The sequence below is a fragment of the Bos grunniens genome, chromosome 4 (genome assembly GCF_055505025.1).
Source record: "Bos grunniens cultivar Pamir isolate PY7600 chromosome 4, Bosgru_T2T1.0, whole genome shotgun sequence".
NCBI lineage: Eukaryota > Metazoa > Chordata > Mammalia > Artiodactyla > Bovidae > Bos > Bos grunniens.
The window spans coordinates 94,922,817-94,949,244 of NC_141168.1; the positions used below are offsets into that span (position 1 = coordinate 94,922,817).

The window sequence follows — 26,428 nt, forward strand, 5'->3', positions numbered from 1 at the left end:
CAAAATAGATATTCCTAATTCTAAATTCAATTTATGATTTATGTGACCTATTAATCTTTTAAAAATATAGGTCACTGCCCTTAAAAGAATTAACAAGGGTAGACTGTCTTGACTGATTAAAAGTCTTTTAATTAGATAAGTGTATATACTATTCCCAAATGGAATGAAATGGTGGTGAAGAAATGACTTGAAACAAAACCTAAAAAAAGGTATTTAGGATTTTTCAACAAAACTAAATTATAAGATTAAAAATATCACATGCCATTGAAGTAAATCTTCTCAAATTTAACAGATAACCAAGCAACAACAGAAAGAGTTATTTTCTTAAAAACAGTATGGTCTACAGAGAAGTAGCAGTTGAAGCTGATGACAATCCTAAATATACTAATCATAAGGGCAACTTTAAAGATGATTGCAGGCAATGTTATGAAAAAATATAAGATCACACTGAAAAATAAAGACCAATAATACCAGAAAAACCTTCAGAAAAATACCAACCACCTGGTATATGAGACAAGTATACTTAAGAAACTGATTAATGTTTATTAAAGAATTTTTAAAATTTTTGCTATAATGTACATACATTTTAATTTTTACTTTAGAGAAAAATCTTCAATAGAACTATTTGTGATCTACTGTACAATAAAACCAATTTTGGCTGACGTGTATATGTTTCAAAATATCATCTAAAATTACCTAATTCCAATGACCTTTATTACCTGCTTTTACTCTCAACGGTGGCCTAGTTTACAAGATAAACTACATGGTCACACTCATAGGGAAGAAACAATGGCACTGATCAGCTCACACACCTTGGGGCCTCATTCCATTACTCCTCAAGTAGCTGACTTTCCTATTCTCACTATTAAAACAGATCATCTCTGAGGCATTTAACAGCGATGTCCTCAGAATGTTTTAAGATTTTTCTATAAACCACTACCAGTCAAGAACAAGGTGAAAGCTCTCCCACTCTACTAAGAGGAAAACTTAAGGATGACTGCCCAGCTGTTTCTCTGCTTGTAAGTACTGGATGTAAAATGAACACTATACCTCAGGTTTCTGAATCTTCAGCAGGAAGGGTTCTATTTCAAAACCATGTTCCAAGGAAGGTTCCCTTTGAGGATTCTATAGAAAAAAGAAAGTACAATTAAATGAATACATGAGTCAGAAGTATACTAAAAGAATAATAGAACCTGGCTACATGGGGTTTCTCTTAGGATCACAAGGAAAATTTAGCAGGAAAACTATAAACTTACTATACAAAAGGAATACATTTACCATATAAATTTACTATCTCATATACATACAACGTCTTCATAAAATAAAACTGAACCTTCCTGCCTTTAAGAGACATGATGTAGGAACAATGACTACTTTCTTAACATAATAAAATCAAGCCAGTACTATATCCAAAGTTAAAATACTAGAAGGACAGTCTTTAATGTCAGAAGATAACCACCACCTCCACTCTTTAGCAGTACCTTTATTAATATAGTGAATAATCAAAAAAAAAAAAGAGAGAGAAAGACAGGGAGGGAGGAAGGAAGACAAAAATTTGTTGAACAACCACCTAAAGATCAGCCAACTTTTTCTATAAAAGACCTGAGAGTAAATACTTTAAGACTTCACGGGTCATACAGTCCCTGTTTCAGCACTGCAATTCTTTGTTAGAATGCAAAAGTACCCAGACACAATAGCAAGGCAATGGACATGGTTGTGCTTCATCCAGTCATTTCTATTTATAGACACTGACATTTGAATTTCATACAATTTTCACATGTCACAAATTATGATTCTTTGGATTTTTCACCCAAAAACATTTTAAAATGTAAAAACCACTCTTAGCTCTTGGTCTGCACAAAAACAGGTGGGCCAGGTTTGAAGACTCTGCCCTAGATCACTTTGACAATCAAAGTCCAAGAAGTAGAAAGTGGTGAGGTAGGTAGATGTGTGTCTGTTGGGGAGGGGGTGAACTGAGAAAGACAGGCAGTACTGGGGAAGGGCAAGAGATGCTTTTCCATAATCATAGATTAATTACAAGAAAAAATTTTAAACTATTAGATAAATATAGTATCTAATTACCTGCTTTCCTTTTTTTGGGGGGGGGGCATGGTAAGGTAAGGCATTTTATACAGAGTCAAATTATTAAAATGTTAAATTTTAAAACAGCATATTTCTCTTTTGCTCTTTTCAGAAAAGAAGAGGGGATCTGCTCTCTTCAGCTATCAATTCCAGTTCTGTAAAGAGAGTAAACCTCAGGAATTCCTCTTTGTTTTATATCTAATCTCAAGCCTCACTGACCTTTCATCGAGAACAATACTGTGCACACAGTTCCGACATTCAGACCAGTTCCTCCCCGCTCGCCACACCCCCCCCTCCTTTTCCTGGTGCTGAGCTCTAGCCAAACATTAAATTACGCTGGGAAGTAAAAGGTAGATGAAAAAAAAAGTACAAAGGTGGCATTTGGCCTCATTCTATCAGGACACTCAATCTCAATTTAGAGAAAGAAAGAAGACACTTTCTTTCTTAGTGTGAGAGCATGAGAACTGGAGAACTGCACACATTTTTCAGACAAGCCCATTTTTGTAAGTTTGCAGGTGGCCTGTGCTCTTGTTTCAAGGCAGGTGGGGCTCTAGATCAGGTGTGTGTGTGTCTATAAATCCACACCCATTTTTAACCAGAAACATCCAGAATACACTTCCAGCAACAGCACTGACTATTTCAGGTAAGCAAGCAAAATTTCCAGACTATTTAATCAGTGGTCAAGCTCAGTTATATTTAAAGGATCACCTTTTCACTGCATAAAACTGAGGCCTTCAGTAAGTCAGAGGGAAGTTCAATGAAATTTTTCTTCTTTTAATAAATGACATTTTCTTTGTTGGCTTCATACTTTTGTCAGGCAAGTGTAGGCTCCTCGGTTTTTGTCTCGTCACAGCAAAAATTTGGAGTGACGCTTTTATTCTCTACGTGTATTAATGTTACTATAATAAATTAACATTGATCAAAAGCGACCCTTTAAAAATTATACTGCAAGTAACAATTGTTCCTCTCTGTTTTCTTTTTTTAATTTTCTTATTGAAGTATAGTTGATATACAGTATGCAAATTTCTGCTGTACAGCAAAGTGATTCAGTCATAAAGGATATATATGTAAGGAGTATAAAGAATATATACATATATATATATATATATATATATACATTTTTATTTTAAATATTTTCTAAGGGGCTCTCTTCCCCAGAAAAGAGAACAGAGGGATAGAGTGAAAGTTTGGGGTTAGCAGATGCAAACTTATATATAGGATGGAATAACAACAAGGTTCTACTGTTTAGCATAGGGAACTAGTTTTAATATCCTGTGAAAAGAATGTAAAATTTCACTCCCTCTTTTCTTTTACAGAGACTTTTTAAATATTTAAGTAAATGACATATGTTAAATTACTTTTGAAAAGTAAAGTACTGTCAGAAAATGCTACCAGTGTTTATAACACCTAATTGTAGACATGTGGCTATTGGCCTCCAAGTGCAGAGCGAGCTGCTCCCGGCACATGACCACATCATGTTCATCTGTGTCCCCCAATTAGATTAACCCAGGCATCTGATACTGGAGGACTGTAAGTCATTCATGTTCTATTCACCAGGGAAATTACTACTCATCCAAAACAGTAATATATAAATTGATTGTCTTCATTATAGAATATATTTAATACCTCTTTTACAATTTATCAGTGTCAGACAGAAAACAAATATTTTTATTTTTTTAAGTAGAACAGTCTGACAATCATACCTAATAACTTGAAATCTGAAAATAAAAAGTCAGTTCCTATTTAAATTTGGCAGCTTTAAACCAAGCAAAAGGTGAAATTATAACTTCTTTTGATAGAGATTCTACCTACTTATCTCTGTCTGTATCATAAAGAATTTTTTCTCATGCTTCCTCCAGATTAACTGCTTCTTAACTCCTTGCTTCTAAAGATACCTGAAAGAATCCTAAGGCACCTGGGGGCTTTCTTCCCCAGAAAAGAGAACAAAGGCTCACAAAATTTTACAGTCAAAATCAGAGATTCTGAGACTTCAGGAGCTCAATCACAGATCGCCTAGAAGCTCCCTGGACCCAAGTTAAGACCCCGCCTTAGATGGTTGCTTCCATTTCTCTACAGCCACTTCCACCCCCACAAAGCCTGCCCTCCCCACACTGGACCCTGTGTTCCAGATTCAACTGTCTTTATCCCCTACTGAAATCTACCCTTTCCTTGTTCCAACCTTTACAGTACACGATGACATCCATAAGGTAAAAGATGGCATTCTGAAATGTTTTACAGTATTACCAAGTTATAAGAACTTAAACTGTGATACTTATCAGCATCATGATTATTGTTTAACAGGGTTTCTCAATAGAAAGAAATTTACAAGTGTGTCCTTTCCAGATTAGGAAAGAAAATACTTTAAATAGAACCAAAGCAACCATTTTCAATCCAGGAGAGAATCGAAGGGATGCACCACTGGCAAGAGAAAGATACTGAAATGAGAGGCCTGATTTTTAAATAGGGCAGGGTTGCACACAGAAGAGCAAAAGGCTGAGTAAATGATGGGAGGATAAAGATAAATGACTATCAAAGAACTGAAAAACAAGAACCTCCGTATTCCATTCCTCCTCCCATTTCCATTTTCAGCACTAATTGTTCATGCCTCATCTTACTGTCTTGGCATAAAGTTAAAATGGTGTTTTAATCAAAAGGCAAAGATTATTTATGCATGACAATTGTCACCTTCCCACTGCATTCCGCAGGGGCAAGCCCTTTAATCAACATGATTTTATCTGAGATTTAAAGCAACGCTGTAAGCACTCAAATGCTATCAGAAATAGGCTTTGGGTGCCTATTTGGGTGTCAACGTCATTGTACCACCCCCACGAAGCCCAAACACTGTGGCTTTTCATCAAGTGGACTTTTATTGAATTGACTGCATTTTTACAATAACTTACAAATAAAATGTGAAAGTTCTAGATGGTTGTACCATGTCAACTCACACAAGCAAAGCAATGTGTCAGCCTAAATTTGGTCTAACTCTTAACAAATGTCTTGATGACAGCCTGAGGTAACCTACTAGATTCTGACATTTTTTACCATCCAGTTCTGAAGGATTCTTGAGAAGACATGATGTCACACTCAGTTCTGGTCCTCTGCCTCTTATCCATCACCGTTTCTTCCAACCTTGCCATTGCTATCAAAAGGGAAAAGAGACCTCCTCAGACACTTTCAAGAGGTACTGGAATTTTATTTTATTTTCTAAACTCAGTCATTTGGATTGTTTTAAAGTTATTCATCTCTTGCCCACAGTCTAGTTATAAAACCAACTCAATTAACTGGAATTTTTTGTTGTGTGTCATTTGAAAACAGGGGAAAAAGAATCCCAGAAAGTATCAGTTAATTTTAAAGAGTGAGCCAAATCAAATGAAAAAAAAAAAAAAATTGCTGCATCTTCTATAGAAATAGTGGGAAACTAGTTTCATTGCCTATAACTTTGGTAACCAGAGTCCTAGAAAATTCTGGAAAATTCTATTGATGGATATGTCATATTGATATCCTAAATGCAATCAGGATTTCCATAGAATCTGTTCCAGTGCTCTGTCCAATACTTCTTCAGGCAAGAAAATAATTTGGAATGATTTTATACTGGGATCCCACAAAAATTATTTTATCTCCATCCTTCAAGAATTCTGGTTAACCAAGTGTTTGCTATGCTGACTCTGGGAAACCGCTATAGTATTTTTAGACAACATGATCTACATTTGCCATGGGCTACACTGTTTAGAAAACATCTATTTTGTACCAACTGTTTTACTTCAGCCTAAGAAACAATTATATCTTTACCTGTAAAGAAATATAAATAAGATTCACAAAATTGATTCCTACATTTCCAGTTACCAGAAGTGTAAAGAAAATCATTCATCTGCACATCAGATCACATCAGATCAGATCAGTCGTTCAGTTGTGTCTGACTCTTTGCAACCCCATGAATCACAGCACACCAGGCCTCCCTGTCCATCACCAACTCCTGGAGTTCACTCAGACTCAGGTCCATCGAGTCAGTGACGCCATCCAGCCATCTCATCCTCTGTCATCCCCTTCTCCTCCTGCCCCCAATCCCTCCCAGCATCAGAGTCTTTTCCAATGGGTCAACTCTTTGCATGAGGTGGCCAAACTACTGGAGTTTCAGCTTTAGCATCATTCCTTCCAAAGAAATCCCACGACTGATCTCCTTCAGAATGGACTGGTTGGATCTCCTTGCAGTCCAAGGGACTCTCAAGAGTCTTCTCCAACACCACAGTTCAAAAGCATCCATTCTTAGGCACTCAGCCTTCTTCACAGTCCAACTCTCACATCCATACATGACCACAGGAAAAACCATAGCCTTGACTAGACAAGTCAAGTTGGCAAAATAATGTCTCTGCTTTTGAATATGCTATCTAGGTTGGTCATAACTTTCCTTCCAAGGAGTAAGCGTCTTTTAATTTCATGGCTGCAGTCACCATCTGCAGTGATTTTGGAGCCCAGAAAAATAAAGTCTGACACTGTTTCCACTGTTTCCCCATCTATTTCCCATGAAGTGATGGGACCAGATGCCATGATCTTAGTTTTCTGAATGTTGAGCTTTAAGCCAACTTTTTCACTCTCCACTTTCACTTTCATCAAGACGCTTTTGAGTTCCTCTTCACTTTCTGCCATAAGGGTGGTGTCATCTGCATATCTGAGGTTATTGATATTTCTCCCGGCAATCTTGATTCCAGCTTGTGTTTCTTCCAGTCCAGCGTTTCTCATGACGTACTCTGCATATAAGTTAAATAAACAGGGTGACAACATACAGCCTTGACGTACTCCTTTTCCTATTTGGAACCAGTCTGTTGTTTCATGTCCAGTTCTAACTGTTGCTTCCTGACCTGCATACACATTTCTCAAGAGGCAGGTCAGGTGGTCTGGTATTCCCATCTCTTTCAGAATTTTCCACAGTTTATTGTGATCCACACAGTCAAAGGCTTTGGCATAGTCAATAAAGCAGAAATAGATGTTTTTCTGGAACTCTCTTGCTTTTTCCATGATCCAGCAGATGTTGGCAATTTGATCTCTGGTTCCTCTGCCTTTTCTAAAACCAGCTTGAACATCAGGAAGTTCACGGTTCACATATTGCTGAAGCCTGGCTTGGAGAATTTTGAGCATGACTTTACTAGTGTGTGAGATGAGTGCAATTGTGCGGTAGTTTGAGCATTCTTTGGCATTGCCTTTCTTTGGGATTAGAATGAAAACTGACCTTTTCCAGTCCTGTGGTCATTGTTGAGTTTTCCAAATTTGCTGGCATATTGAGTGCAGCACTTTCATAGCATTATTTTTCAGGATTTGGAATAGTTCAACTGGAATTCCATCACCTCCACTAGCTTTGTTCGTAGTGATGCTTTCTAAGGCCCACTTGACTTCACATTCCAGGATGTCTGGCTCAGTGATCACACCATTGTGATTATCTGGGTCGTGAAGATCTTTTTTGTACAGTTCTTCTGTGTATTCTTGCCATCTCTTCTTAATATCTTCTGCTTCTAATTCTAAATTAGTAGCACAACCCAAAAAAACACTTGACCACTAGTTGGAATGGCAATGTGAACTAAGTAAGAAACAAATAGAGATAAACTATAGCATAATTTTAAATTTGAAAATATTGACTTTCTTTCCAAGTTAATTAATTTATCCCTTAATAAATGTACAGGAGAAGGCAATGGCACCCCACTGCAGTACTCTTGCCTGGAAAATCCCATGGATGGAGGAGGCTGGTAGGCTGCAGTCCATGGGGTCGCTAAGAGTCGGACATGACTGAGTGACTTCACTTTCACTTTTCACTTTCATGCATTGGAGAAGGAAATGGCAACCCACTCCAGTGTTCTTGCCTGGAGAATCCCAGGGATGGTGGAGCCTGATGGGCTGCCGTCTATGGGGTCGCACAGAGTCGGACACAATTGAAGTGACTTAGCAATAAATGTACTGGATGCCAGCCAACTGCTCACCAATATTCACCCAAAATAATTAATTCTACATTAGTTTAAAATCACAGAAAGTCCAAAAAAATCTGTAAGCTTTTGCAAAATAAATAAAAGAGGGAAATATTTTCATAAGTGTAATTTATCATGTTATCTCCATATATACACATACAATAGTCATAAAACAATGAACTCATTAGCCTTAAATTGCCAAAGACCAAACTTCACTGCCCTTAAAGACCCTCGAGGGCTGAATTAAACACCACGTGTAACACCAAGTAGTACATGGAGCTGCTTGGAGTGGGGAGCAGCACCAGTTAAACACAAACACTGTTAGGGAGAAGAGGGAATATTAATTGGAAAAAGTTAAAAAATGGTTCAATATAAAAGTGAACCCCAAAATCTTAACTTTCTTTGGAATCAAAAGAACTGCTCTGCAACCAGCACCTGGCATATAGTAAGTACTCAATAAACACATATTGAAGATGAAGGAAATCTCAGATGACAAGTAAACATAGCCAGTACTGCATTATGAATTATGGTAACTAAGATCAAAGTAATGCTCAAAATTCTCCAAGCCAGGCTTCAGCAATACGTGAACCATGAACTTCCAGATGTTCAAGCTGGTTTTAGAAAATCAGAGGAACCAGAGATCAAATTGCCAACATCCTCTGGATCATCAAAAAAGCAAGAGAGTTCCAGAAAAACATCTATTACTGCTTTATTGACTATGCCAAAGCCTTTGACTGTGTGGATCACAATAAACTGTGGAAAATTCTGAAAGAGATGGGAATACCAGACCACCTGATCTGCCTCTTGAGAAACCTATATGCAGGTCAGGAAGCAACAGTTAGAACTGGACATGGAACAACAGACTGGTTCCAAATAGGAAAAAGAGTACATCAAGGCTATATATTGTCACCCTGCTTATTTAACTTATATGCAGAGTTCATTATGAGAAACACTGGGCTGGAAGAAGCACAAGCTGGAATCAAGATTGCCGGGAGAAATATCAATAAGCTCAGATACGCAGATGATACCACCCTTTAGCCCAGAAAGTGAAGAACTAAACAGCCTCTTGATGAAAGTGAAAGAGGAGAGTGAAAAAGTTGGCTTAAAGATCAACATTCAGAAAATGAAGATCATGGCATCTGGTCCCATCACTTCATGGGAAATAGATGGGGAAAACAGTGGAAACAGTGTCAGACTTTATTTTTCTGGGCTCCAAAATCACTGCAGATGGTGACTGCAGCCATGAAATTAAAAGACGCTTACTCCTTGGAAGGAAAGTTATGACCAATCTAGATAGCATATTCAAAAGCAGAGACATTACTTTGCCATCAAAGGTCCGTCTAGTCATAGCTATGGTTTTTCCAGTGGTCATGTATGGATGTGAAACTTGGACTGTGAAGAATGCTGAGGGCCGAAGAATTGATGTTTTTGAACTGTGGTGTTGGAGAAGACTCTTGAGAGTCCCTTGGACTGCAAGGAGATCCAACCAGTCCATTCTAAAGGAGATCAGCCCTGGGCGTTCTTTGGAAGGACTGATGCTAAAGCTGAAACTCCAGTACTTTGACCACCTCAGGCGAAGAGTTGATTCATTGGAAAAGACTCTGATGCTGGGAGGGATTGGGGGCAGGAGGAAAAGGGGACGGCAGAGGATGAGATGGCTGGATGGCATCACTGACTCAATGGACGTGAGTCTGAGTGAACTCCAGGAGTTGGTGATGGACAGGGAGGCCTGGCGTGCTGCGATTCATGGGGTCACAAAGAGTTGGACACGACTGAGCGACTGAACAGAACTGAAGATCATGGCATCCAGTCCCATTACTTCATGGCAAATAGAAGGGGAAAAAGTGGAAACAGTGACAGATTTTATTTTCTTGGGCTCCAAAATCACCGTGGATGGCGACTGCACCATGAAATTAAGACACTTGCTCCTTGGAAGAAAAGCTATGACAAACCTAGACAGGATATTAAAAAGCAGAGATACCACTTTGCTGACAAAGGTCCATCTAGTTAAAGTCATGGTTTTTCCAGTAGTCATGTATGGATGTGAGAGTTGGACCATAAAGTAGGCTGAGTGCCAAACAATGCTTTCTAACTCTGGTGTTGGAGAAGACTCTCGAGAGTCCCTTGGACTGCAAGGAGATCAGACCAGTCAATCCTAAGGGAAATCAGACCTGAATATTCATGGGAAGGACTAATGCTGAAGCTCTAATACTTTGGCTCCCTGATGCGAAGAGCTGACTCATTGGTAAAGACCCTGATGTTGGGAAAGACTGAGCACAGGAGGAGAAGGGGGCAAAAGAGGATGAGATGGTTGGATGGCAACATCGACTCAATGGACATGCATTTGAGCAAACTCAAGGAGATGGTGAAGGACAGGGAAGCCTGGCATGCTGCTGTTCATGGGGCTGCAAAGAGTTGGACACGACTGAGTGACTAAACAACATCAATGAACAGAGACCCTGAAGACAGTTTAAATTCTGTACCACCTTTGGCCTATTGTGATTATGGGGTAAAGTGTATAAAAACAATTATAATACAATATGACTACCTTGCCAAGCTATGAACAAACTGAGAGCAGGGACTATACTCCCCCACCTTTGTACACCCAGTGCCAAGTGGAGCAAGGCATATAGCAGATGTTCCTTTAATGTTTGCAGAACTAAGTTCACCAAGGGCAGAGACCAGTAATTTTTCCCATTGCTGACATTCTGGCATTGAATGGTATTTGCAACCATTCAATAGGGAATAGGGAAATTAAGTAGGAGCCTAGTCTCACTGGCTGATTTCAAAGCAACTTTTATCAAATGCTAAACATAGCATAAAGTCACTACATATGCTCAAGCAAAGAAAATCCTTCAGGATTACTACAGACAGGAACGATTCTTGCTAAGGTGGGGGTACTAAGCTAACATAAGGTGTTCTTCCAACGCCCAGCTTCTATAATCAGGCAAAACAAACCAACAACATTCCTGGTAAGGGAGTAAAATAATGCAGTCACTTTGGAAAAAGTCTGGTAGTGCCCCCAGAATGGTAAAGGTACAGTTACCATTTGGTCCAGCAATTCCACCTCCAGGGATAAACCCAGGGAAGATGAAAACACATGTTCACACACAAGTCTTGTACCCACGCGTTCACAGCAGCAGTATTCATAAAATCCAAAATGTAGAAACCACCCAAATGGTCATCAAATGATGAATGGATAAACAAAATGTGGTATAGTGTTACAATGGAATGGCCCAAGAATGAAGTCCTAATACACGCAATGACATGGATGAACCTTGAACACTTTGTACCGAATGAAAGCATCCAGCCGTAAAATACGTCACATCTTATATGATTCCATAGACACAAGCATCTGGAAGAAGCTAACCTACAGACTGAAAGTGGATTCGGTGTTTCTTAGGGTTGAGCAAAGGAAAGGATTAGGTGGTGATAACTGAATGATAAAGGGTTTCTTTTTTCAGGTGATAAAGATGTTCTCTAATTACTGCAGTGATGGTTGCACACTTATGTAAATATACCCAAAAAAAGTATCTACTTTCAATAGATGAATTACACTATTAATTATATTTAATAGTCTCTATTAACAAACCAACTAAAACCTGACAAAAATCATACAATCATATTTATCTTGCTCCATAACTCTGCTTCATAAGTCCTGGCCATCTTCTAAGCCATGGTATCAAAACAAGAAACTCCAATCTGACACAGTTGAAGCATACAAAAAAATCTGAGTACAAACTAGACTGCACATATTTCTATTTTCAAATTAATTCAATCTTTTCCATCTGTAGATGGAGACATTTCCAGAAAATACTTTGAAGTACTTTGTGCATTCTCCTCGACAGTCATTCTTCAGTCACTGGTATACATCCCCAACTCCTCCCATAGCCTCTTTAAGGACCAGTAGGTTCTCTCTCTGGAGAGGGCGATGGCAGCCCACTCCAGTACTCTTGCCTGGAAAATCCCATGGACGGAGGATCCTGGCAGGCTGCAGTCCATGGGGTCGCTAAGAGTCAGACACGACTGAGCGACTTCCCTTTCACTTTTCACTTTCATGCATTGGAGAAGGAAATGGCAACCCACTCCAGTGTTCTTGCCTGGAGAATCCCAGGGACAGGGGAGCCTGGTGGGCTGCCGTCTATGGGGTCGCACAGACTCAGACACGACTGAAGCGATTTAGCAGCAGCAGCAGCAAGTTCTCTCTCTACTCCTTGTGTTCGGTTTCCCTCTCCTCCACTTCTGGATGCTTCCAAAACAACTGTGTTTTATTAGTTTATCTCTCAACCATGAAATTTCCACAGCAGAATTTTTTACCTGTTAAAACTCAAAAGCAAAATGTGAAATTCTGTTTTTTCATGATGTATTCTGATTTTAAAGGCATCAACATCTCTCAGTACTCAAGCTTCAAGGGCACCAGAGAGTACAGCCCAACATATTCCTAATAGATTTACAAAGTATGCATGGGATTCCCAGGTGGTGCTAGTGGTAAAGAACCCACCTGGCAATGCAGGAGATGCAAGAGACTTGGGTTCAATTCCTGGGTCAGGAAGATTCCCCTGGAGGAGGAAAACAGCAAACCACTCCAGTATTCTTGCCTGGAGAATCCCATGGACAGAGGAGCATGGCAGGCTACAGTCCACAGGTCACAGTCAGACATGACTGAAGCAACGTAGCACCAGCACTTACAAGGCATGCAGATTAACTAGTCTTCTCCTGTACAATCTGAAAGCCAGAGTTTTTGCGTGGTCCGAAGATATCTTATCAGTCACCACTAAGCATAATAGCATCTACTGAACATTTACTAGGTTCAAGGCCATGGGTGTTGAGATGTGAAACAGAGTTACAAAACCTCAGCACTCCATCTAAAAGGATACAACCTCTTCCTATCTAGTTATAATCATGTATCCTCTATACCAAATTTCACATGTACATTTCAGAACTCTTCAGGGGTCTTGAGTTGATACACTGATTTCCCTCTTCTGTTTTAGGGTGGGGAGATGACATCACTTGGGTGCAGACTTATGAGGAAGGTCTCTTTCATACTCAAAAAAGGTAAAATACCTCTCATTCAGCTTTGACAGATGATACACATACCTCATCAAGAGCCAAAAAACTAGCAAGTTAGCTTTTGAAAGGACACAGTAACAATTTTCTCTGATATTGAGTGCTGTTTAACCTAAGAGTTGCTATTAGAATTTTTTATAAACAAGAGTTCTAAATATCCTTGTATTAATTCTTTAATAACCCAGCCAAGCTTTTATACTGAGGAACAACTGACTTAACATTATAGTAGGAGAAGGCAATGGCACCCCACTCCAGTACTCTTGCCTGGAAAATCCCTTGAACGGAGGAGACTGGTAGGCTGCAGTCCATGGAGTCGCTAAGAGTCAGACATGACTGAGTGACTTCACTTTCACTTTTCACTTTCATGCATTGGAGAAGGAAATGGCAACCCACTCTGATATTCTTGCCTGGAGAATCCCAGGGACAGCAGAGCTGGTGGCTGCCATCTATGGGGGTCGCATAGAGTTGGACACGACTGAAGCAACTTAGCAGCAGTGTCAGACATACAAAATAATGATTGGATATTTGTACATATTGCAAAATGGTACAGCAATAAGTCTAGTTTAGACTTACTAAAGACTTATTTAGACTTAAACAACATCCACCAAGTAAACTTTTGAATATAAGCTGCATATACAAAACAGCTTTACACACTGGGTATTATACAAGCTTAAAAAGAAATCTGGTTTACAGCAGTGCTTCTTAAGGCTGTCTGATTATCAGAACAATTCAGAGAGCCTTGTTTAAAATCCACATTCATGGTCAGTCAGTCCAGTACTTACTGAGTACCCACTGCCATGTGCCAGGCACTGTTCTATACTCAATGACCAAGAGTGACATGCTTTTTATCCTTGACGATCTACTGACTTTGAGGGGATAGAGCTGAAGACACTTATGTTTTTAAAAGCACCCCAAATATTTATCAAATATCAAAAGAACATTCAATTCAACTCTTCAAAGAAAAAGGAAAGATGCCAAATAATTGAGCAACACACTCTCAACACTGGACAAACATTACCAAAAAACACAGAAAAGTTTACAGAATAATCTTATTATCAAAGAGAAATGCAAAAAGTAAACAACATATTAGCAAAGAGCAGCCAGCAGAACACTTAAAAAATATACTCTGATAAAGTGAAATTCAGTTTGGGAATGCCAAAAGATTCAAGATTAAAAAACCTATTAAAATAATCTAATATTCATAAGGACACAAATCATACAAGTGTCTCCTATCAACATAAATGGTGAAGGGGCATTTACAATAATGCCAAATCCATACTGGAGCTTTTTAAACTTTTATTTAACAATATCAATTTATTTTTATTTATCCTAACAAAGAAATATCCATCCCAGTAAAAACAAAAAAAAAACAAACCTAAAAACCCAGTATCATGCTTACTGGGAAAATCAATTAAAGTATCCCACTGATGGGATTCTTTAATCACCACAATGACTAACATTGTTCTCAAGACACCAATCAATGCAATTAGATGAGAAAAACTTAAGAAGAGTGTGAAAGTATCTTCATTTGCAGATGTTGACTGTGTACATGAGAAACCTGAGAATCAACTCTAAGTATTCAGAAGTATGAAAATTAAGTTAAATGTGAAGTCTCTCAGTCGTGTCCGACTCTTTGCGACCCCATGGACTGTAGCCTAATACCCAGAAACCAAAGGCATATATATATATAAATAAAATTAAAGGACTTCCCAGGTGGTGCCAGTGATAAAGAACCTGCCTGCCAATTCAGGAGATGTAAGAGACATGGGTATGACCCCTGGGTCAGGAAGATCCCTTGGAGGAGGGCATGGCAACCCACTCCAGTATTCTTGCCTGGACAATCTCATGGACAGAGGAGCCTGGTGGGCTACAGTTCATCGGCTGACAAAGAGTCGGACACAACTAAAGTGACTTAGCACACATGCATATAACATTAAAATGGTTAAATAGGAAAAAAAGACAAAATATCTCAGGATAAATGACAGAAAATGCACAAAATCTATATGAACTAAATGTACTACTGAGAAAATTACAAACCTATGACACGAGTTCTGTGTTCTTATATAGGAAGACTCATTATAAAAATGTCAATTCTCTTTATACTTCAATTTTTTTAAAGACAATCACAATATATTAGTACAATTTTTGTTTAAAAAATAATTCTAAAATTGAAATGGGGACATAGACACAAATAGTTAGGAACATTCTGAAAAAGAAACCAGTGGGGACTAGCCTTTAATCAATATGTAACATTTTACCAAACTACAATAAAACAGTATGTTACTGGTAAATGAACTGAACATTCTGAAAGGAGAGAATAGAAATAAAACCAGATACAACAGAAACTGTATGTGATAAAGTAGCATTTTAAATCAGGAATAGGGGACACAGCCTATGTAAAACAATTATTAGAATTTTAGAATCATGTGGAAAATAAACTTGGATTCATACCTCATATTTTACACCAAAACAAATTACAAAGACTAATTATAAGGATGAAAGCATTAAGGTACTAGAAGATACTATTGCAAAATTTTATCTCTTTAAATTCTTGCAGTATGGAAGGGCTGATATCAACGGTGAGGCATGAGGGACGTCTAGGATGCAGAAACAAAGCACTTAATTTTTTGCCCTCGGTGCTACTGTTGCCTCACTTTTTTATTTCTTTAGGCTTGAATATCTCCCAAGTTAAAAAGGAAAAAAAAAAAAAGGAGATGTGAAGTTGGTAAATATTAGCTTTATATGTTATAAATTTTAAAAGTTGTAGGATTTATTTTACCTAAAATTAATGTAAATTCTAAGTTGGAGGATTAAATGAAATTATTAACAGCTCAAAGTTTGTTATTTTCTTTGAGGTGTATTTCATATAATTACCTCTGTTCTTTTAAAGATTTATGATTTATATTTTTACATTAGTCTCTTTTTGGACCCAACATTCTCTCAAAATTAAACATTAAAAAATATCTTATGTATCCAAATCATAATTCATTTATCTTTTACTATAGTCAACATTCTAACTTTTCTCTAATTCTAAACAGCAGTCAATTAACTACCATAAAAAAAATTTTTTCCAAGAGTGAAAATCAAAATGACACTGAAAAATATAAAGGAAGGGAACTCTCACTGAGATTGCTTATAGAATTATGACAAGAGTGAAAGTTGGTAAAAATAACCAAATATTAATAGCCTTTTTGCAAACTAAAAACAGAAGAAAATAAGTAAAAACTTTATTCTCCTACAATTTTATACCACATGTTCACTGGAAATGAATGCCTTGTTCATATCCTTTCAACTTTGGAGACAGAATTGACTCTTTCTAACTGTACTACAGTATATGTAAGAATGACCTGGTCAACTTCTTAAGCTGTGATTCCTGGACCCCAGCCCCAGAGATTCTGATTGAGTGGACCTGGAGGGAGTCAGAAAATTAACATTTCTAATGAGCTACGTTTCTGGTGAGACTGATGCTTCAGTTCTGAGTAACTTTTATGAGTAACACTACTACAGATTACAATGCTGTGATGTGTCAACCTGTGAATTTTAATGTCTTACAGAAAGTATGAAAACCTTAAATCTAATTTCCCTGTACAGTTTGACTCAATGAATCACTTGACTCAATTTCACCCTCTCTCTGTTTAGTAACAAGCCACTGATGGTTATTCATCACTTGGAGGACTGTCAGTACTGCCAAGGTAATTTATGCTTTTGAGATCGTACTGTATTTTCAATATGAAGTAAGACAGTGACCTAGTTAAAAATTAAGAAGGCACTCGAAATTTAAAAAAAAAAAAGACAACTGATGGAGTACCACCGTTTTACTAAGGAGCTTACTGACTACAACGATTGTTAGCAATCTACTGAATATATTTATATTATGTGTCCTTCAGGATTTTATATCCCTCTGCATCCTCTGCCCCCCAGAAAGGTGGGAAAACTGGCTGAAAAGATGATGCTTTAACCAATGAGTCAATGAATTAAGTAACATTATAAAACTGGTGATTTCAATGCGATTATCCCTTGATGTTCCCCCCGACCTTGGATAGCCTGTGTCCCTCATTGCTTTCCAATGAGAGACAGAGTAGCAATGCGCCAATGAACTATTAACATCCAAGTTATAGAAGCAAACAAATGCAAAATGTTAGCTTTATTTTGCTACATTATTTTAAAGTAATCTTAATCCATGAAACTAACTGGCATTATATCTTTCCCCACAGCACTAAAAAAAGTGTTTGCCCAAAATAAAGAAATACAAGAAATGGCTCAGAATAATTTCATCATGCTGAATCTCATGGTACATGATCTCTACAATTTTTTTTTAATATTTCAATTCAATGGAAAAGTTTAATCTCTTTTAGTCTTTATTTCAAGGCAAAAAGAGCTATACAGTATTAGTGGACATAGAATGTTATATAGAATTGTAAGAGGCTAAAATATACAATTTACTGAAAACCTGTTTATGTAAAGTATTTTTAAATCAACTGTTAAAAACAATCCAATCCAATAACATTTTTTTTTCTTCTTTTGCTAGCATGAGACCACAGATAAGAATTTATCACCTGATGGACAGTATGTGCCTAGAATCATGTTTGTGGGTAATTGTGTAATCTCTTTCCATCAGATTTACAAAATCAGTAGCCTTCTTGCTTTTATTTACTTTCAAATGTTAGTTCATTTGAAACTATTCCTTTTAATACTATTTGAAGTACTATTCCTTTTAAAGGGGAGTCATTAGTAACCCAGTCAACAACAGCTCTTGTTCAACAATCAAACTCATTATATCTATATTTGCAACTTATAAATATTGAAGTTTTATTTTTAAATTAACTCATGCTATTAAATCAATCCCCAAAATACTTTCAGTACAGTTCTCTAAACTATGTTGATAGAGAGCTGTAGCACACTAAAATGGAAATTCTGATTAACTCATCATGAATTAACATGTATGAAAACTGATTTAGTTTGTAAATATGCTTAACATTTGTTTCAGAGCTAGAGGCATGAATGATTTTCAGAACTCTTAAAAAAATATGTAAGTAACTTATTTTTTGTGGGCAGATCCTTCTTTAACAGTCAGAGCTGATATAACTGGAAGATACTCGAACAGATTATATACATATGAACCTCAGGATTTACCACTATGTAAGTATTTTCAAATTATCTTAAACAGTGATGCTAGCAACACTTGACAGTTAGAAGGGTGAGTGATGCCCTCCATCAGCACTTTCCCTCAAACAGTGATTCCCACCCATCACAGTTCCAGGGATTGGCAGTGGTGGTTGTGGTTAAAATGCAAACTCTTAGCTCCAATTGACATCAGAATTTCTGGGACAACTTGGAATCTATTTTTTTAATGGGGATCTCTAACAGTCCTTGTGATCACTAAATGTTAAGACCATCAAACAGGATAGAGTACACATTAAAATTACACTTTAAGAAAGCCAGTCCATTCTTCTCATATCAAAGATCATACGTGATTTCCTCAAAGTGATTAACAATTAAATCTCTTCCTCAGTCTGACTTGGGACTTTCATTCTTAACAACATTCACAATCAATCAGCTATGCTTAATAAGATAGCTATGCTTGCCATGGAGAAGGAAATGGCAACCCACTCCAGTAGTCTTGCCTGGAGAATCCCATGGACAAAGGAACCTGGCGGGCTACAGTCCATGGGGTTGCAAAGAGTCAGACACAACTGAGCGACTAACACACACAACACACACACATGCTTGTCATATCCAATGAAACGAACACAAAATAATCAGTTAACAAAACAGATACCCCCTCAAATCCCTCTGATAAAATTCTTTAACGTAAAGTTAATTAATCAGCTCTTAAAGGTCTAATCCCTAAATTTATGTGTACACATTTATATAATAGTTTTTAATATTGCAGATAAATCCCCACATCTTTATAGTTGTTAAACAGGTTGATTTTAGATTCACAGTTAATTGTAAAATTTTATACTCTCATTTACTAATAATATATATTTACTTTATTACAGTGATAGAAAACATGAAGAAAGCATTAAAACTTATTCAATCCGAGTTATAATATATTACCTCTAAGAGGTTAAAAGTCATGAAGAAAAACTTCTGGTTAACTGACTAAAACTAAATGGGTGGGTACATGAATTCTGTAACATTATCATTTAGATTCTTAATGTGCTTGAATATTCTTATGAAGGTAAAATGATATTTCAATAAAAGTCAAAACCTGAGTCAATGTTGTGGTTTGCCTGCACTGGTAGCAAAGAAAGCCTTTCACGAGCTGATAGTTACAGTGGAGACCTAAGAAAAAGGCATCTACATTGGTTGTTTCTATTTTCTGATCTATCATTCCTTCCACCAAATAATCTAATCTTATTTCTGACCCTTCTATTACATAGAACATGCAAGCTTAGGTCATGCCTGATCTTCATGTCCCCAAAGCAAACAGATTCATCTCTATCTATTTATTGTTTAAACTTTTAGCAGCGCAACTCTTAGAATTAACCATTTACTTCTTTTTATCTCTAATTATAATAAATTTAAATAATATTTTAAAACTTTAAATATATTTTTTATTAGGTGGATATTTAACACAATAATTTTAAGAAGAACAAAACTGTCTCCAGAATATTAAAGAATTCCTCCAGCTAACTAGCTGAAGAGGAATCTATACACTCTGAGATTATCAAACGTTCAACCACCAACTTAATTCTTCACAGGAAGCTCCTGGAGGATCATATCCATGTCTTCTATTCCTTCAAATAACAGTCCCCCTAAATCCTAATTTTTTATGAACAAAATTTCCATCATCAGTTGGAGTAATTCTAATTACTGATGAAAATCTCTTAAGCAGCTGAGATTAATATTCAGAAAGGTGAGAATGTTTGAGATGGGCAAAAATTATCCTAATCCACAGGATTTTGCTGCATTTAAATAACTTGAATTATTTTATATACAAAGGTACACTATCTTATGAGATAGATATATATTTATGATATTGATATCTAACTAATTCCAATATTTCATGAGTCAGAGAAAGAAAAGTTTCTTTCAGATATTACTTGATCATTATTCAGTTCATTTTAAGCAGACTTTTAGCAACTTATCTATTTAGATATAAATAGGTTACTCTTCAGTCAGTTGCTCAGTCGTGTCCAACTCTTTGCCATGGACTGTAGCATACCAGGCTTCCCTGTCCATCACCAACTCCCAGAGCTTGCTCAAACTCATACCCATCGAGTCAGTGATGCCATCCAACCATCTCATCCTCTGTTGTCCCCTTCTCCTTCTGCCTTCAATCTTTCCCAGCATAAGGGTCTTTTCCAGTGAGTCAGTTCTTCGAATCAGGTGGCCAAAGTATTGGAGTTTCAGCTTCAGCATCAGACCTTCCAATGAATATAGAGGACTGATCTCCTTTAGGATGGATTGGTTGGATCTCCTTGCAATCCAAAAGACTCTCAAGAGTCTTCTCCAACACCACAGTTCAAAGGCATCAGTTCTGCAGTGCTCAGCTTTCTTTATAGTACAACTCTCACATCCATACATGACTACTGGAAAACCATAGCTTTGACTAGACAGACCTTAATTGGCAAAGTAATGTCTCTGCTTTTTACATAACCATCAATATTAGATATCCATGTATCCTCTTTGCAAAAGAATATTAAATATCCTATTTTTATTTTGGATCAAAGTCTGGAGTTGTTTTTTTAATGCATTCTAAGAAACCAAAGTATATGTGTATTCTCTATAATAATTTAATATATGAAGAATAATATAACGATTTCATTGTTGCATAAATAGTACAGAGGCAGAAAATGTCAGTGGTTATTTGCAGTGAACTAAGAAGGAATCAGTTGATAGTTGCAGTCTTAAGAACTAATAAAGTAGAATATTCACTTGCTTTTCTTCAAGTAGTGTAAAAATGTTACTAAATGATAAACTGATTATTCTTTACCATGAAAATATACGTGCCTTTATATGTTTTCATATATATTTAAATTATATAATTCAAGTATGCATATAATTACACATACAAGAACATTTACTATACATATAATGTAACTTGTTTTCAAATAATGTGTATAATCAATGTAATCTTGCAACCAATTTAGTCTCCTTCTCTAACAATTAAAATTCTATATCCTAGCTGATATTTCTGATTTCTTCATTTTATAAACTCGGTGTTTTAGACTCCATCATTCGTGGCTGCCCCAGATTTGAAATGCAGGACTAAGCAGAGAACACATGTGTACATGTAACTTTACTTCCATAACTTTTAGCCTTGTAACCTCTAAAAAGGTATATATATATTCCATCTTTAATACACCCAATGTTAAGAATTATACTACTTATGCTAACTATCTGAAACAATATGCACAATTCCTTGTGTACAGGCATTTTCATAGAGGAGTCTGGCGAACTTTCATTTACATTTCAAAGAAATATAAGAGTTTTTAAAAGTTACATATTCAAAAAGAGATTAGGATTGTCAGTAAAGAACATCTAGTTGAATTTAAATGAGGGATTAGCAACCTTTTTTAAAAAATAAAAGTATATCCTACTCAACATGTAGGACAGTTATACTAAAAGCATATTTGTCGTTTATGTGAAATTCACATTTAACTGGGTGACCTGTACTTTCATTTCCTAACACTGTATTCCTAACCCTGTCTAGAGTTACTGTACAAGCTGCCCCTTCTCATTTTTTGCTGAAAACAGCAACATTCCTCTTTTTTTGCAACATTTCTTTTATATTTCAAGTCAATCAATTTCTAAGTTCCAGAAAGTAACTTCAATTATTGTATAGCACTTAATCTGTCCCAATTAAGCTTCTACTCTGTGCCATACACTGTGTTTGATATTATGGATCCAAAGATAAAATAGATAAAAATAAGGCAATTCTGTTCCTGAGAGTTCCTAATCTAATGGTATGATCCATCATGAGGATGGCCCTGACTCCAAGTGGGGCTTCACACAAGATGCAGCATCCATGAATCTCTGAACAAGAATATATCCCACCATTACAGAAATCGACATGATTAAAAAATAAAGCACATTATAGGGGCTAAAGAAATTCTGGTCATTGGTTTAACTTTAAAATACAGAAGTGCCCAAGGTTTCCTTAGTAAAGTCCTTCAGAATTTTAGATTAAGATTCTGTGCCAAGCTTCAGACAAACTTTAACATCAGATCAGATCAGATCAGATCAGTCGCTCAGTCGTGTCTGACTCTTTGCGACCCCATGAATCGCAGCACGCCAGGCCTCCCTGTCCATCACCAACTCCCGGAGCTCACTCAGACTCACGTCCATTGAGTCAGTGACGCCATCCAGCCATCTCATCCTCTATCGGCCCCTTTTCCTCTTGCCCCCAATTCCTTCCAGCATCAGAGTCTTTTCCAATGGGTCAACTCTTTGCATGAGGTGGCCAAAGTATTGGAGTTTCAGCTTTAGCATCATTCCTTCCAACGAAATCCCAGGGCTGATCTCCTTCAGAATGGACTGGTTGGATCTCCTTGCAGTCCAAGGGACTCTCAAGAGTCTTCTCCAACACCACAGTTCAAAAGCATCAATTCTTCGGCACTCAGCCTTCTTCACAGTCCAACTCTCACATCCATACATGACCACAGGAAAAACCATAGCCTTGACTAGATGAACCTTTGTTGGCAAAGTAATGTCTCTGCTTTTGAATATGCTATCTAGGTTAGTCATAACTTTCCTTCCAAGGAGTAAGCATCTTTTAATTTCACGGCTGCAATTACCATCTGCAGTGATTTTGGAGCCCCAAAAAATAAAGTCTGACACTGTTTCCACTGTTTCCCCATCTATTTGCCATGAAGTGATGGGACCGGATGCCATGATCTTCGTTTTCTGAATGTTGAGCTTTAAGCCAACTTTTTCACTCTCCACTTTCACTTTCATCAAGACGCTTTTTAGTTCCTCTTCACTTTCTGCCATAAGGGTGGTGTCATCTGCATATCTGAGGTTATTGATATTTCTCCTAGCAATCTTGATTCCAGCTTGTGTTTCTTCCAGTCCAGCGTTTCTCATGATGTACTCTGCATATAAGTTAAATAAACAGGGTGACAACATACAGCCTTGACGAACTCCTTTTCCTATTTGGAACCAGTCTGTTGTTCCATGTCCAGTTCTAACTGTTGCTTCCTGACCTGCATACAGATTTCTCAAGAGGCAGGTCAAGTGGTCTGGTATTCCCATCTCTTTCAGAATTTTCCAGTTTACTGTGATCCACACAAAGGCTTTGGCATAGTCAATAAAGCAGAAATAGATGTTTTTCTGGAACTTTCTTGCTTTTTCCATGATCCAGCGGATGTTGGCAATTTGATCTCTGGTTCCTCTGCCTTTTCTAAAACCAACTTGAACATCAGGAAGTTCACAGTTCACATATTGCTGAAGCCTGGCTTGGAGAATTTTGAGCATTACTTTACTAGCGTGTGAGATGAGTGGAATTGTGCAGTAGTTTGAGCATTCTTTGGTATTGCCTTTCTTTGGGATTGGAATGAAAACTGACCTTTTCCAGTCCTGTGGCCACTGCTGAGTTTTCCAAATTTGCTGGCATATTGACTGCAGCATTTTCACAGCATCATCTTTCAGGATTTGGAATAGCTCAGCTGGAATTCCATCACCTCCACTAGCTTTGTTCTTTGTTCGTAGTGATGCTTTCTAAGGCCCACTTAACTTCACATTCCAGGATATCTGGCTCTAGGTCAGTGATCACACCATTGTGATTTTCTGGGTCGTGAAGATCTTTAACATAGAGGATCACATACTATAAAGACAGACAGATGTGCTTGAGAATCTACAGTAGCACTCCTTGAACACTACTGCACTGAAAGTCTCATAACAGGAAATCTGTGTATTCACAAACATCCTTACTGTGTAACAAAAGATAACCTCCCCTCTGCCCACCTAGGTTTTAAACATTGTTTCTAATGCAACGTTTATTTTTTCATAAAACTAAAAGCACTTGGCTGCTGAAAGGCAGCCTCTCTCACATCCATGCATGCACACACCCCCATAAAATACATCGAGACTGCTTCAGGGGGAGGCAAGACGGTGGCAGTCACCTAGAGTACGATGCCATTAAATGTGTAATTCCCCTGTGGTTACAGTGCTGAACTTTATGAACATCAGTTTATGAGCATTTGTTCTTAAAAGATGAAATGAATCCACTGCCCACAGCTTTGAAATCAGGCAATTGGATTTTTGCTGAGTAGTGACTGACTCCTGCAACTTCTTGAAGTACCTTATAGTGTTTTCAAGGACAAGATACTGTTACAGGTTGTACTGGGTTCCCCCAAAATTCAGGGGTTGCAGTCTTAAATCCCCCAGTGTTTCCAAATGTGACCTTATTTGAAAATAGAGTCACTGAAGGTATTATTGACCAAGATGAGGTAAGACTGGAGGAGCGTGGGCCCCTAAACCAGTATGGCTGACATTCTGACAAAAAAGGGGACTTTGAACACAGAGTCACGCACAGAGACAGAATATCATGTGAAGAGGAAGGCAGAGATCCCGGTGATGCTACCGAAGCCAAGGAATGCTGCAAGTTACATCAAACTGCTAGAAGCCAGATGAGAGTGAACAGATCATCCTTCACAGCAATCAGAAAGAACCAGTCTTGCCAATACCTTGATCTGGGACTCTAGTTTCATCTGTGAGAGGATAAGTTTCTGTTGTTTTAAGTTAGCCTGTGTGTGGTCAAGGTTGTCAGGACAACCCTAGCAAACCAATCCGCGTGCTGTCCCCTCCCCCACCCCCAGTCTGGGGGTAAGGAAACACCAAAGCTTCTACAACTGAAAAATCATTTCTCCCTGTAAATTTGCCTGTTACTCACCTAACCTCCCAGAGAAGGCAATGGCACCCCATTCCAGTACTCTTGCCTGGAAAATCCCACGGACAGAGGAGCCTGGTGGGCTGCAGTCCATGGGGTCGAAAAGGGTCGGACATGACTTAGCGACTTCACTTTGACTTTTCACTGTCATGCATTGGAGAAGGAAATGGCAACCCACTCCAGTGTTCTTGCCTGGAGAATCCCAGGGACGGGGGAGCCTGGTGGGCTGCTGTCTATGGGGTCACACAGGGTCGGACACGACTGAAGCGACTTAGCAGCAGCAGCACCTAACCTCCAAACAAATTTCTGCCCAGCAAAATGTTACTTTAGTACACAAAGACCTTTACATAATTGGTCAAGTCAGGTTTATGAAATATGAAAACTAACGCTGCGGTTTTAATGCAGAAGCAAAAGTCACACCGAGATGGAGCTGATAAAGCAAACATACTAAACTCTCTAGTTCCGGGCACTGAGCTGAGATCTTACTCATTAATACCTCACCACAAATGTGCAATACCGTGCCCCTCACTTTACTTATGATTAGCTGGGGCCTGAAGATGTTCAATAACTTGATGGAAAAAAAAAAAAAAGAAAAGAAAGGTCACAAAGCTAATTAGCAGAGCCAGTGCTCAAACCCAGCAAGTTTGGCCCCAGGGTCAACACACTTAACCACCATATTATTCTGCTTTAGAGGTGTATGTTGTCAAAACTGACAGTGTGCAATAACGGAAAACATGTAGTGTGTATTCTTTATAAAAGAAGGGCAGTGCACATTGATTCCAATTAACATTTTATAGAAACAGTCCCGCTATTCTCGGCTTGGAGATTTCACCCCCAACAAACCAAAGAACTCGCTTCCACCAGCTCTCGGTGATTCTGCAATTCATTCCCAACGTGGGCATCTAAGGGAACCAAGAGAAATGGACAGGACGGTGTGATTTCCGGTCCCAAACACACCACCCCGTGAACAATGGCGGATATAAATGACAAGCTATTCCTACTTTATCACACTACTGCACCGTACCCACAGGAAACTTTCCAAGAAAGCAGCTTCCTTTTGGCAGAATTCTTCATCCTTAAAGACATCCTTCCAGGCACGACTACCACCGAGAGCGCAGCTTGCGGGACCAGCTCTCCGTCAGTTCTGACGTCACCAGCGTTTTCTCCCCGCCCCGCCCCACCCCCCCGCCCCCAAGACGTTTGTGGTTAGTACTCCCACCTGTCGTTTCCACCGTTAACCCTGGAACAGAGGCTGTTGAAGCATTAGTGCTTCCAGGTACTAACAATAAAGGGGTTTCAACGACTTAAGAACACCTGTCTACCTGAAACCTAGAAACTGTATTGAAGCTCTCTCTTCTGACTTCATTAGCCCTAAGAGGAACTTAAGAACTGCGTTCACATCCATCATATAACTTTCTCGTATCCTAAGAAAAAATGCTGAGTAAAGCAACACAGCCCAAAAGAGCCGATATATGTAGCTAGAGTTGAT

General features: G+C 38.0%; 2 protein-coding genes across 8 annotated transcripts in view; one reads left to right on the top strand and one right to left on the bottom strand.

The window, feature by feature from the left end:
• AHR (aryl hydrocarbon receptor) overlaps window positions 1-26,108 on the bottom strand; it is a 503,901-nt gene extending 477,793 nt beyond the window's left edge. For 4 of the 6 annotated variants that reach the window (XM_086397512.1, XM_086397511.1, XM_086397502.1 and 1 more), the window contains exons 1-2: window positions 25,964-26,108; window positions 1,051-1,125 (exon numbers count right to left, since the gene is read on the bottom strand). The gene's annotated coding sequence lies outside the window, so the exon portion shown is untranslated. Of the gene's footprint in view, window positions 1-1,050; window positions 1,126-5,124; window positions 5,223-25,963 lie in introns of those variants that run through there. The other 2 variants (XM_086397505.1, XM_086397506.1) reach the window with 2 other exon arrangements.
• Window positions 2,467-19,318, top strand: AGR3 (anterior gradient 3, protein disulphide isomerase family member). Of its 2 annotated transcripts, none has more exons than XM_086397518.1 (8): window positions 2,467-2,725; window positions 5,132-5,263; window positions 13,025-13,088; window positions 16,740-16,792; window positions 17,315-17,391; window positions 17,629-17,692; window positions 18,156-18,239; window positions 19,103-19,318. In XM_086397518.1, the coding sequence occupies exons 2-8, from the start codon at window positions 5,155-5,157 to the stop codon at window positions 19,150-19,152; spliced, it is 501 nt and encodes a 166-aa protein (XP_086253644.1). In that variant the 5' UTR covers window positions 2,467-2,725; window positions 5,132-5,154; the 3' UTR covers window positions 19,153-19,318. The 2 variants fall into 2 exon arrangements, 1 of the variants encoding a protein (XP_086253644.1); XR_015162874.1 differs by having other exon boundaries at window positions 2,469-2,725; window positions 17,629-17,666.
• Window positions 26,109-26,428: the final 320 nt, after the last annotated feature.

Coding starts and splice junctions, on each gene's coding strand:
- AGR3 (XM_086397518.1), top strand. CDS start 5,155: ATGATGTCACACTCAGTTCTGGTCCTCTGCCTCTTATCCATCACCGTT. Junction 17,392..17,628: donor TCATCATGCTGAATCTCATG/GTACATGATCTC, acceptor TTCTTTTGCTAG/CATGAGACCACAGATAAGAA. Junction 17,693..18,155: donor GCCTAGAATCATGTTTGTGG/GTAATTGTGTAA, acceptor TTTTGTGGGCAG/ATCCTTCTTTAACAGTCAGA.